Source organism: Dermacentor silvarum, chromosome 8 (genome assembly GCF_013339745.2).
Source record: "Dermacentor silvarum isolate Dsil-2018 chromosome 8, BIME_Dsil_1.4, whole genome shotgun sequence".
In the NCBI taxonomy this organism is placed as follows: Eukaryota; Metazoa; Arthropoda; class Arachnida; order Ixodida; family Ixodidae; genus Dermacentor; species Dermacentor silvarum.
The window spans coordinates 8,787,086-8,801,192 of NC_051161.1; the positions used below are offsets into that span (position 1 = coordinate 8,787,086).

The following is a 14,107-nucleotide window of genomic DNA, read 5'->3' on the forward strand; positions in this document are numbered from 1 at the left end:
ATTAAGAGGAAAAAATGGAGCTGGGCAGGCCATGTAACGCTAAGATAATCCTCCTATATAAATTCTGAATTGCCGCATTAGCGCAAACGCTCTTACGGCAAACTGTTTGTTTTCTTTGTGACGTGATGATGTATTCTGCGTTTGAGCTTAATCTACTTAAGCAGCGAAAGTATAACAGGTTGGCGATGAAATCAAACCAGGGGATGGAAGCATGACTCGACGCGATTTCCAGTAGTCGAAATCGTTCAGCTTCCACTTGTGTAGACTTGGCGTAGGCAGGTTCATATCTAAACTACTGGTGTAACAGATTAGGCGTATCTTTGTTGAACTAACGATATTCAGGTACCCTCTGCTGCGTCACTGCGTAATTCCGTAGAGAACAGAGCCTGCAACAGGCACGCCTGCAGGTGTTGTACAGATGGCACTACATAAAAGGCCATTTGTTATATGAGGCCTGCCCTTTGTGCGAGCTATTGGGCAATACAACAGCAGCAACACCCGACCGCAGCAACGGCAGCAGCCAAGGTCAGCAAAGTCCGGCAACATTCACCTAGAAATTTGGCATGGCCATTAGGCCTCTCTGGATATCCGTAGTGTGGGACAGCTCAAACTTTAAGTAAATCGAAAAAGAAAATCGTCATGAGATAAAAGCTTTATGAGGCATCTTTCGTGGGGATTACATCTTTTATAAGAAATTGAACATATAAAATTGGCCATTACGTGTATTTTTGATTCTACCACTCATTTCATTCCACTAATTCGAAATATCATATTTTGCAACGCAGGCCGTCATCGGAAAGAAACAAGCGGAGGCCGTGGCACCAGCTTTCGTACGTTGCGAACATTTTCTTGTCACTTTCGGTAGTCTTACCTATACGCATTGTTTCTTACACAACCATTCACACTTGCAGCGTTCGGAGTCATGTACTAAGAATACTTGACATGTGCTTAGGAGCCTCTCATACCTTCCTTTTGTCGTGCAATATTTATGCCTTCCATTCGCTTTACCCCAGAAAATTGCAGCAATGTTCCTTTGCTTGACCTAAATAATCTTCCTGCCATTTTCCTCTTTATCTCTCTGATCATAGATTACAAGGAAAAATGCTTGACTAACATTACCTTTAAGCATGGAGGGTGTCACTTTAAGCATGGAGAGTGTCAACCTTTAAGCATGGAGGGTGTCACAGAAAGAGTACAGTTCATTAAGTTCACAGGGATAGGATGGAAGTGTGGTAATAAATTCTTTTCCGCCAATGCACGTCAAGAGAATCAACCTTCTTTGTGGATGCAAAGGGCGCTTGTGCGAAGCTTTTTACGCAAGTCACCAGCTCTACAAAAGAAGGTGCGCGTGCTCGAACTGAGTAAACAAAAATGTGGGAGGACTCTTAACCTTTGCCTTTAAGAGTGGAACGCGATAGCATTCAAAGATCCCTGACTGCTTCTTACGCTTCCCGGCAACGTCAGCTTATGTATCCGTAATGTTGTTTCTGGAAACGCTGGTGTCGAACGCTATGCACGAAGCCCAGCTATCAGTTTCTTTTATTGATGGTGTTTCAACGAACCGAGGGGGCCGCGCCACTCTTAATTTTAGACAGACCTCAAATGGAAGCTGGAAAAGGGGTCTGCGTTTGAGTTATCGCGTAACATAAGTATGTTTTCTCGTATATTCAAATTACAGTCCGACGCTAGCATGTCTGTAGGTTGTGTGTAAGGCGTACTTTACGAATTTTTTGACGCATTTTACTGTAATATAATAATAAATTATGGGGTTTTACGTGCCAAAACCAGTTCTGATTATGAGGCACGCCGTAGTGGGGGACTCCGGAAATTTGGACCACCTGGGGTTCTTTAACGTGCACCTAAATCTAAGTACACGGGTGTTTTCGCATTTCGCCCCCATCGAAATGCGGCCGCCGTGGCCGGGATTCGATCCCGCGACCTCGTGCTCAACAGCCCAACACCATAGCCACTGAGCAACCACGGTGGGTCCGCATTTTACTGTCAGAAATTCATTTAGTTCAATGACGCCTCTGCGCCACGAGGAGGGTCTGAGTTGTTGCGCATGCGTGGTTCAGGATGATTTTCTTGGCCGCGGATGCCGGCGCCGACGCTAACGCCTACACCGGATTTTCTGCGACATGGGACCCTTAACGTTATTATAACGTACGTTGCGTGAAGTCGCATAAGGCGATCGTAACTCACTGGACCCCGTGAACACTGCAGGTTCGTGCAGTGCCGTTCTGACGCGTTGCACTATTGCACCACAACGACGTGGGCGCGAGCTCTCATGAAAAACGTAGTCTCTCGGGCTTCACTCGTGCGACTGTAATGCAGAAAATAGCACCTCTTCCTCTTCACAACCACAATCTCTCTCTCTCTCTCTCTCTCTGTAATGCGAAATCATGATTATACAGTACCATCCGATCATCATCTATCGACATCCGTATGGATTATTCTCGTAGGCCTCATGTTCATCTGTGAGCTATGACACTATATATGAGGCATCGCTAATGTCTACCTGCTACTGTCCGCGAGTCTACAAAGTCACCTATAGCCAGTGAAACACAACAGCACAGCGAATGCCTTAAGCTTAATGCGCCTAAACACGTTACATGTATTACTGATATACACCAGCTATCGTTACATAACATATTGCCACACCTTGCAACAGGCGCCGTTAAATTAGAAAGCAGACGAAGGCGCTTATGTCCACGCGCCGGCACCTGTTTTAACGGACGCCAGCAAAGAAGCATTCGAAGACCCTTTGAACCAAGAGCCTTCATCATCATCATAAGCCGGCTTTTCGTTTTAATTGCGATGGCAAATACATGGACACTCCAAGCGGATTTCTGCCGTCGTCGTCGCCGTCGTCGTCGCCATATGATTATAAAGTCTAAGGGCGATAAAATTGTCGCTGCGCGCCGTATGCTGTACGTGTGGGTGAAAGCGCGCGAGGGACGCGTGCTTTCACGGAGAGCAAACGCACGACGGAGAGCACGCGTCCGAGCATCGGCGAGCACGCGGCGACCATCGGTCCTGTCACCCATACGTTGTTAGACCTTATGTGCCTAGAGTTGATGTTTACAAACATTCGTTTCTGGTCAGAACTATAGAAGAGTGGAACCAACTTAACTCAGAAATATTTGACGGTATGAATTCGCTTGCGAATTTTGAAAGAAACCTAGAATCATTATATGTTTAAATTCAATTTTTTGGCATTGCTATTGTTTATGCTATTGTATGCTGTTTATACATTTTTGCTTTCAGTTTTCATTGTGTTGCTTGTATTACGCTGTTTGTATATTCGCTCTTAGTATTGTGAATTATCCCACCCTGTAACAGCCCGAAAGGGCTCACAGTATTGAAAATAAATAAATAAATAAATAAATAAATAAATAAATAAATAAATAAATAAATAAATAAATAAATAAATAAATAAATAAACGCGTCTTCATGCGCAAGGCCGTTGGGGGGATGGGAGGGAGGGAGGGAGGGGAGGCGACGTTTAGCTGCCGCACAAAATGCGCATCTTGCGACCGGGCGCAAGGGCAACTGGCGACTCAATAGAGAGTTTTAGTATTGCGGAAAATGTTTGCGTTAGCGTTAGTGTGTTACGCACGCTAAATCTTTGCGGAACGCTGTTCGATAAAGTTTTAGTATAGAGTAAGACAATGATGTGCCTCTAAGCGCAAAACTTCGCCGCGCCATATAGCTGCGAGTAGTCAAAGCAGCAAACTGAGCAACTCGACAACCAAACTAGCCGTGTGGATCCACGCCAAGCCTTGAAACGAGCCTGCATGTCAAGCGCTCGGGCCGAGGGTGCCGCCATGTTTGAAACGCTAAAAACTTAGCGAGCGTTTAGCGTCTCCGCTATATTCGAAAAATAGCGGACGCACGCTACGCGCAAAACTAAAATAGCATTCTGAGCATGCACAGTCTGACCCTGCTATTTTTTTCTTCTTTTGCGTTTAGCGTGGTGCTATTTCCGCAATACTAAAACTGTATCATATCCCACGCGAAAGGAGGAAAGCGGGAAGGCAGCGCGGGAGGGAGGTGGTACGGCATCTATTCTGCCAGCAACTGCGTACTTGTACTTGGCGCGGCTACGGGCGGTCGCGCGTGTTCGCGCGCACTCTATATTGAAAGAAATCTCCACAGGGCTCTTACCTTTGTACGCGTTGTGCTTTGGCCGCTCAGTTTCCATTGAAGCGATAGACCGCACGAACCTTCGCTCGCTGCTGCTGCCGCGCTAGCTCACGCGAGCGTTTTGAAAGTGGTTGTCGGCGCTCATCGAGTGTGATCTATTCATGTTTGCTTGTGTGCGCTGACACAGTGCTCGTTAATTCAGTTAGTAAGCGAATGTGCCCATGTTTATGCAGCCGATAAAACTACTATCCTCACTCCGTCTAGCTCTCTACTATTTTGCTGTCGCAATTGATGCTTCGCCTTTCGGGTGGAGCTGCAACTTTTTTTTCTTTTTTTTTTCGTGGGCTCGGTTGACGGTTGGAGACTCGCACTAAACGCTTGTATGAACTAAAGGTCAGTTGATTTATTGCGATAGCAATTATATGGACACTCCAGGCGCATTTCTGTCGTCGTCGTCGTCGTCGTCGTCGTCACCGTGATATTCCGCATAAAAATTAGGGGCAGCTTCACATTAGTGGTGCTAAGACTGGGCAAACAGCGAAGCTGGCGGCCCCACCTAGCTTTATCTCGTCTCAGCCAAGTTTTTGCGAGGTTATGCTTCGAGACTCGGCCACGTTTTGCGCAAGGTCACCCCGGAATCATCGACAGCCCAAGGAGCAACGAACACTCGGTCATTAAAGTATCTGGAGGCTTCTGGACGCTCAAACGCTTTTGCTCGGTTTCGCGGGCTCGTAACTCCGCGGGCTCGTCATCACCGACGTTTCGCCGCAGCTTCGGCGGCGCGATACTCGGGATCGGACCGAAGTCGTCTCACTCGCTCTCGAGTAGCGGCGCGGCGCCTTTCGCGTCGCGCTTCCTCTTTTTCGGGAGTGACGTTCTTCGGCTGCCCCATCTTCGCGGTGATGTGCTCGGCGCGGAGGCGGCGGAGCTTTGGTGTCGCCGTGGCGGCGCCGCGGAGCTATATATCGTAAGGATCGTAACAGCGCAAACAAGACACAGACAAAAGGAAGGAAAATCGACAACACGTCGCCGTGTTGTCGATTTTCCTTCCTTTTGTCCGTGTCTTGTTTGCGCTGTTACGATCTTTACGATGAATTTCAACCAACTAGCCCAACTTGCCGTCTTGTTGGAGCTATATATCCCGTGGGTCGCCGCAGTGACGTCACGGCTCAGCTCCGTGTCTGTGCAGCCGCGGCAACCACTCCGCACGGCGCGGTGACGTCATGGCTCGGCAAAGCTAAGGCGAAGCGATGCGGCGCGCACGATGACGTCAAGGCTCACGCAGCTGTGGCGAGGTTCGGCGCAGTCGGCGCAAGTGGGGCGAAGATTTGCTAGGCGACGCCTGGTGACGTCATCGCCAGGCGGAGGTTTTCCGGCGTACACTCGACGGACCATCTTCGAGATTAAACAGCTTCGCTAGTTCACAGGGGTATGTGCCATTGCGCTTGGACCCTTTCTGCACTACCTCGAAGATCGGCCCACAGTTTTTGGTCGCACTACGCGGCCTAACCAAGAGCTTAAACAGCTCCGCTGTTAAAAAAGACACAGTTTCGCCCTAAAGGCGAAGCATCAACTGTGATAGCAAATTAGTAGCGAGCTATACGGAGTAAGGATAGTAGTTTTATCGGCTGTATAAAGTTGGACACATTCGCTTACAAATTGAATTAACAAGCACGGTGCCAGTGCGCACAAGCAAACATGAATATATCACACTCAATCCGCACACAATCGCTGTCTGTTGGGTTGCTGAGCACGAGGTCGCGGGATCGAATCCCGGCCACGGCGGCCACATTTCGGTGGGGGTGAAATGCGAAAATACCCGTGTACTTAGATTTAGGTGCACGTTAAAGAACCCCAGGTGGTCCAAATTTCCGGAGTCCCCACACTACCGCGTGCCTCATAATCAGATCGTGGTTTAGGCACGTAAAAACCCATAATTTCATTTTTTTAATTGACCGTGCGTCCGTCGAGCTTGCCTCCGCTTACCCTTGCCACTCGCTCAGTGATATCACATGTCATGTCGCGCTTGGTCGTCTGCTTCGGTTGTCGTCCCAAGTGTGAAGATGGGAAAGATAAGACAAAGAAGCTTGATCAGGCGTGCAACAAACGGAAGACGCGGGAATCCAGGGGCGCGATCTTGTACGCGTTCCAAAATGGAACGGAGGCGTTCCGTTCCATCGAGCCGCACACGATTGGTCAATTTGAACGTCGCGGTTGAAATTTACCAATCGTGTGCCGCTCGATGGAACGGAACGCCTCCGTTCCATTTTGGAACGCGTACAAGATCGCGCCCCTGGTCGACCAAGCATTAGACGAAGATGGCTAAATCGGGGCATCACATGTGTTGCGCGGCTCTGTGGTGTTCGAACACTGGGAATTCCAGTTCTGCAAAGTTTTTCAGGTTTCCTAATGACCACGGGTAAGCACAAGTATTTCACTGTATTTTCCGAGCAGGTATTCATTTTTCAAACCAGTTCTGTGCAAGCCTGAGTGGACTGACATAAGAGCAGTGTCGCTCGACTCATTTGTCATGACGGCAGCCCATCTGTTGCCGGTGAAATACTTGAATGAAGGGCTTGAGTGCGCGTTCTTGGGCTATACATTTTCTTCATTCTTTGTCGACATGCACAGTCAAGGTAAAAAGAAAGAAAGACGAAGCCGTGGTGGTTAGTAATTTTCGCATTGGTTGGATCTTCTGGAATCTGTTTTCACTCATTATGTACAAATTTCTGTTGTGAATGAAAATTGATTCTATTGATTGTCACTTTCGCACTGCGTGGAGGACAGTCTTTTTCCAGTACCGAATGTGTGAATAAAAACAAGTGTTCAACTTTTACTTGTGTTGAGCTTTGGCTGACCGCGAAATCGGCTAGTTTTAGTTGATCCACTTCACAACGCACGAACAAAATTAACGATTGATGGTGCCAGGAAGTTATTTTCTTCATGCTACCCCCCACTATATCTGTAAACTAGTTGAAATGTAGCCGTAAACGTAACCGCAAGTTAGGACTTTCAAAGCGACTACTTTCACGAAATGACGAAATGTAATAATATATTAACCGCGAATATCGGTAATTAACAACGGTTCGCTATATAAATATTCTTCATTATAATTGCTTGGCACTGGTGTGTACGAGCAATGTCCCAGTGGTTTAGAAAATTAATAGCAGCTTGCAAGGTAAACCTGATAGGAAGAAAGCGCTTCCTAATACACGACACACTTCAGCGGGTTCTGCTCCGCGATTTGGCCAATGTCGCCGCACGGACAGCGGAACTGCAAGAGAGCACGAACACAGTCTGCTTGCATGCGAAGTGGGAAAGGAGAGCTTCAGCGGCAACCCTCCTCCTCTCGGTTGCACCCCCTCTCCCTCTACCTTTTGACCTCATCAGTGACGTCATGGAGGCATTGTTTTATTTGTGAATTATTTCCAGTAGGGGATATCCGGCAGCCGCCAGTTGTGGAAGCGGCGTTGCCGCCGCGTATCGGCATGGGACCGAGCGTCCCATGGGAAGTATAGGAAGTTTCCGGCCCCTGGCTAAACGTCAGCGTCGTCCTGCCCTCCAGGAACCCGAAAACGGTGGTTCACGCCTCAGCAACGCTATAGCGCCAACTTCACCGCTGCGACGGCCAGGTTTCAACGCAATTTTCCCAATCGCGACTTCGGAGCCAGCTGCAGTGCGTGTGACCGGTTGTGGCTCGAGCACAACTTGGTACTCGTCACTGCAATTAGTCCAGAGGAACACCGAAGGAACACATTACAAGCTTCGCTTACCCCCATTTCCTGTACGGAGGAGGGGCTACAAATTTTTTTTCTCTGGTTCGTGCTTAATAACTGCTTAGTGGTACCGCGCCGTTACCAAGCCGGAGTACCTGGAATAAGCGAGGCTTTTTCTTGTAAACGCTATATTACTTGTTACTCACTGATTTAAACGTGCGCTCGTGGGGATCTTGGTTTCAGTATGGAATTCGTTCAGAAAAATGTCGGAAACATAACCCTACCCACCTTCTCGGAGCCTCTGCAGAATGACTTTTCAATCTAAACATATATTCTATTTTTTATATTTATGCAATAGTGCAACTGAGGCTGCCAGTTAGGTTCGACACTGAAGTCTTGACCAAGTGCGTGAGAAAATATTGACGAGACACTTGGGTTTATACACAGTGAAAAAGAAATATAAAGGACTGCTGCTAACATGCATGTTTAGTTTGATTCTCCTCGGAATTCAAATAAAACACCGGCAGAGACGCCAGGGCTCCATGTGCTCGAATAAATTGCCCTTGTTTCAATCAAAAAGAGAGTTGCGCTGAGGTTCCTAATTAATGAGAAGTTTGCTGCTGATTTGATTTTCACCTCTGATGGTTTTTCCCAGAAATGCCTCATCGACAACGCTCTGCCTTAATGGACGTCGACACAGCTGCAGAGACATGGCTTTCAGTACGGTCTACAAGATGGAATTGCCTAGAGTTGCGAACGTCCAAAAGACCTCTGCGACGCCTTGCAAATAAAATTGTTTGGAAGTTCCGAGCACATTATTAGTTGACAATTCTATATTATGCCCAAGTCCACATAACTTGTTACTGCATCAAACATGGCACACTTACTTTTTATTTTACTTTTACCATAAAAAATACTGTGCAAGACATAGTTTGTCTTCAGTGGTGTCTGTCAAGCCGAAAATAATTGCGTAACACTCTGCAGTTATTCACAAGGTTGACTTGCAAAAAAGAAAGCAATGATAATAATCTGCGGGTAACTGAAGTAAAATCCAGATAAAGCATTCTGTGTGTGAATGTCCTGTGGCACGTTGTATTCTTGTAATGACGTCGTCAGGACTATTTCGTGGTACTAAATTCAACAGAAGTTTGGTCATCAAAAAAAGGACAAAGAATAAAGAAAGAAGAAAAAAGAAACAACAACAAACAGTGCTATTAAGCAGTTTCCCCTCAGTATGTGAAACTGGGCATGCACCACTGTGTTGTTGGCCGGCAATTCCACAGGTTGGGTGACAGTGCTACGGGTCAGGTGCCCAAATAGGCAAGTAATCGAGACGAGAAGTCGGCTATAAAAGCAGCCGAGTGTGAAGAAAGAAGTTGAGTAAACAAAATGGAAGCATAGCGAGAAGCTTCTTTTTTAAATTATGGTGTTTTAGCTAGGTGCCATAACCACGTTCTGTTTATGAGGCACGCCGTAGTGGAGGACTCCAGATGAATTGTGACCACCTGGGGTTCTTTAACGTGCACCTAAATATAAGTACACGGCCGCTTTAGCATTTCGGCCCCATCGAAATGCGGCCGCCGTGGCCGGGATTTGATTCCGCGACCTCGTACAATTAGCAGAGCAACAACATAGCCATGAGCAACTACGGTTGGTGAGAAGCGTTGAGCTTTACTGAGAAATGAGTAAATATCAAAAAGAAAGCTTCGCTTATCACCAATTCCTACATCTGCGTTCGATCCGCCAATTTTTATTTGGCATTAAAAATTGAATAATTAGTTCATTAATTGGTTAATTAAATAAATATTCGACCACTTAATTGATTAATTGCGTTTTCCCGAGGAAGTACTGCCTCAAACATAGTGCGAATGTCGTTGGTATCATAGTTGGACGCACCTGCAGTTGGTGTGTTTTGTATCGGAGACTTCAAGAATGGCAGCATTTGAAGGCAACAGCACGCAATGCGTTCGCGCAGCGTGGCTTGTGTGATATGCAAAATCTGTTTGAAAGAACGCAGCAGTCATTCTCAGCATTGTTCTCGTTGTTATCTCACGAGGATGAATGCGAAAGCATTGCGACGTCTTCCCGATGACAACTCGTTTTACGAAACGTAATGGTATTGTTTTCACGTTGCCTTGTGTCATTTCTCTCATCACTTGCCTCGGCCTCGTTCGCATACTTGCGTCGACGTCCAAAGGAGCCGGGCGGAGCTACTGACCGAGAAGTCGAAGGTTCGTCCATCGGGGCGCACGACAGAACTCACCGAAGTCACCGCACCGACTCGCAGTGGGCCAGTGAGCGGGGGGGCCACACGGCTCTGACCTTTATGCGCCGTGCATTCGGCGCTCAGTTTCCGTTGAAGCGATAGACCGCACGTACGTACCTTCGCCCGCTGCTGCGGCGTATATATGCGCTTGCTGCCAGCGTTTTGACAGTCGTTGTCTGCAGTCATTCAGTGTGATCTATTCATGTTTGTTTGTGCGCGCTCACACCACGCTTGTTCAATCAGTCAGTAATAGTCGGGCCACATTTTCCAACGCACGCTACACATGCAATGCTGCCCGGGTCGGCAGTGCAACGCTACACGTGTGTCCCTTCGCACGCGCTGCCCACGGGAAGCGCTTCTCATCAACACCACCGTTTCACACGCGCCTCCTCGTGGTCATCGAGTCTCTCTTCATGTCGGTCTACTTACGCCGCAGCACACCTGCTTACTTAATCAGCTCATGTTTACTACAATTCATATTGCTACCAAAGCCGCTCACCTTACTTCGTATGACATTGCTGTGTTGCTATCGCATTCATTGCTTCGCCCTTAGGGCGAAACTGTGACATTTTTTTTCAAGGCCATCGTGCAATGAGCCACTTAAGGCTTTCGCCTTAGAAGGAAGGACACCTCGACTGCACGATCCCAGACACATTTAGAGCGCGCCCATGACATCGCTGTAGTCACACATAGATGCCGGCCGTCTATACCAACCTTGCCTCAGGAGGTGGTATTCTCTACATACTTTAACCCGATTCAACATCCCGCCTTCCCGCCTTGCACCTGGCAGACTTGAAGTGCTCTGCCCCTACACTATGACCATTGCTTGTGGCCAACTGGGCCCCGCACTACGACTGGGGACCGAGTGGATGGACTCCGACTCGGACAAAGAGTCGCTCACAAATAGCGTTTCGCTCTTTCCCAGTGAAGGCGGTTTACCCTCAGCAGAGAATTTTGTGCAGCACTCTCAGAGGCATCCCGATCACTTGTATTGCGTTGAACCACTAATTAAACAAAGATGCCCATCCGATCCACCCCCTCCAAAAAATCATCAGTCATTCCACTCTGTGAAGGTGGATGACCAGCTAAGCTGTTTAGCACGGGACACAGAGGTGATATAGAATTTTGAACAAAGGTACGAACACACTGTCATCGGAGGTGTCTGCCGCCCGCCGGCGACGATTGCATTCTCGGCTCTGTTCCTGCCGTCGCTCTTCGTAGGCGCGTTGCTCCTCGGGAGACCGGACTACACGCGGCGGTTTCGACGGCACCTCCACCCCGGGAGAGAAGAAGGAAAAGAAACTAGATACGCAAGCGCTTTGAACGCCGACGAAGAGAGGGCGGAGCGAACGTAGACATGGCCGACGTGGGTCACACGGCGGCAAATCTTTGAGAAACATTTATCTGCCTGGAAGTCTACTCATCTTGAAAAGGGTGGCTATTGATAACTAATCTACTCAAAATGCATATCCGAGGGACGCCGACGAGCCAGCTGTGGAAGAAGAAGACGGCGATGAACGCGTGAGGAGTGGCACGAGCGCGTTCGCGCGGGACCTTAGTTTTTGCACACGCAGAACAAGAATGCACGGAACCCTAGGCATAAACAGCTTCGCCGTAAAATAAAAGAACAGGGCCGGAATCTTATAACGGTTCCAAATGCGAACCGGTTCGCTTCGCCGCTTACGTCACTAAATAGGCCACCCCCAAGCCGGCGGTGGAAGACGAGGTGGACGCGTCTAATAAACAATAGGGTGCCGCCTCTGAAGTGTACGTCATCATATGACGAGTTAATCGACGAATTGTGGAATGTTTCTTCCTGCTCAATAAATATGAACTATTTAAATATTGTCCTGAACGTTTTCAAGTATCGTCGCGTGTTGACATATTCCTTTATTGTACATTAGGCAATATTACCATTTCTTTAACTAGGAAAGAAGAATGGGAACCGAGGGGCTCGATTTTTATTAGTCATAACCACATTAAGCCAACAGACAACGAAGCCAAGGAAAGCATCGGGGAAATTAAGTGTAGTTGAAATTGGAACGTAGAAAATAATGAAGAAAAGGGAAATGAAAGTAGACGAAAAGATAACTTGTCGCCGGCGGGAGCCGAACCCGCAACCTCCGCATTACGCGTGCGTTGCACTACCAATTGTGCTACAGCGACGGCCATCAATTCGTCCACTAACTTGGGTATTTATGTTTACTAGATCTAGCCCTAGGAGTGTTAGCCAGCGCCACTCAGAACCATGGTGGGCGGATTTCCCTTTTCCCTTTTCATTTCCCTTTTCTTCATTATTTTCTACATTCCAATTTCAACTACACTTAATTTCCCCGATGCTTTTCTTGGCTTCGTTGTCTGTTGGCTTAATGTGGTTATGACTAATAAAAATCGAGCCCCTCGGTTCCCATTCTTCTTTCGTACTTTCATTACGAGGGTGTCGAATCTGACAGCCTTGATGTCATTAGGTAGCATGCAAGGGTTTATTAGCCACGTGCCTGCTCTCCCAAGATCACGTGTATCGTGACGCCATCGGGCTAAATAGGATGTTCCACATCCGCCCACCATGGTTCTGAGTGGCGCTGGCTAACACTCCTAGGGCTAGATCTAGTAAACATAAATACCCAAGTTAGTGGACGAATTGATGGCCGTCGCTGTAGCACAATTGGTAGTGCAACGCACGCGTAATGCGGAGGTTGCGGGTTCGGCTCCCGCCGGCGACAAGTTATCTTTTCGTCCACTTTCATTTCCGTTTTCTTCATTATTTTCTACATTCCAATTTCAACTACACTTAATTTCCCCGATGCTTTTCTTGGCTTCGTTGTCTGTTGGCTTAATGTGGTTATGACTAATAAAAATCGAGCCCCTCGGTTCCCATTCATCTTTCGTATTTCATTACGAGGGTCTCGAATCTGACAGCCTTTATGTCATTAGGTAGCAGGCGAGGGTTTATTAGCCACGTGCCTGCTCTCCCAAGATCACGTGTATCGTGACGCCATCGGGCTAAATAGGATGTTCTACATCCGCCCACCATGGTTCTGAGTGGCGCTGGCTAACACTTCTAGGGCTAGATCTAGTAAACATAAATACCCAAGTTAGTGGACGAATTGATGGCCGTCGCTGTAGCACAATTGGTAGTGCAACGCACGCGTAATGCGGAGGTTGCGGGTTCGGCTCCCGCCGGCGACAAGTTATCTTTTCGTCCACTTTCATTTCCCTTTTCTTCATTATTTTCTACATTCCAATTTCAACTACACTTAATTTCCCCGATGCTTTCCTTGGCTTCGTTGTCTGTTGGCTTAATGTTGTTATGACTCATTTGTTTAACTGTTTGTCGCCAGGTGGTAATCCACGCGTTAAAAATTGTAACCACTCGAATCAAAGGAAATAGCCCCATCACCATCAGTTGTGCGGAAATTTTGAAACTTGGTTCTTTATTCTATGATGTCGTCGCACAGGGACATTTTCCTCGGGCCGCACGTCTCGCACCGTCAAAAGGAGCTGCTCGTCTCCTCCAGTTCGTCGCACAGCCATCGGACGGTTCCCTTTGACAGACGATAATGACACCGAAACTCCTCATCTGTCAGCTCTGAAAACGCGTCTAGCCCCTCCAGTCGTTAACGGATCCGGGAGAGCAACCCGAGGCAAACAATGAGGGGCGCCGCCATGTTTTCACGTGTATGTAGTCGTACCTTAGAGATGATTAACGAGCGTGCGCGCGCACCACCCGCGAGTCTCCGAGGCGGCACGGCCCGCGCGCGCGACCAAGGTCGCAAGCAAACAGCCAAGCCACAGCAACGGAACCCGAAGAGGACTACCTCTTCGCCGGTTCCACTCATGGCCGACGACGGGTTCGCTTTGAAAATGATTGACAGATGCGTGACGTGTTCAAAATTTGCGGTATCACTCCGCTGTCTTTGACGGCCGCTGACGCAACCACAATTCTGACCAATCACGTTAGGGCAAGCGAACCGGTTCG

The 14,107-nt window shown here is 48.0% G+C and overlaps 1 protein-coding gene across 2 annotated transcripts in view; it reads left to right on the forward strand.

Moving 5' to 3' along the window:
* LOC119460597 (uncharacterized) overlaps positions 1 to 8,703 on the forward strand; it is a 40,986-nt gene extending 32,283 nt beyond the window's left edge. For both annotated transcript variants that reach the window (XM_037721606.2, XM_049672793.1), the window contains 2 exons: positions 786 to 830; positions 8,518 to 8,703. In XM_037721606.2, the coding sequence (XP_037577534.1) occupies positions 786 to 830; positions 8,518 to 8,547 (75 nt within the window). In that variant the 3' untranslated portion in view covers positions 8,548 to 8,703. The remainder of the gene's footprint in view (positions 1 to 785; positions 831 to 8,517) is intronic.
* Positions 8,704 to 14,107: the final 5,404 nt, after the last annotated feature.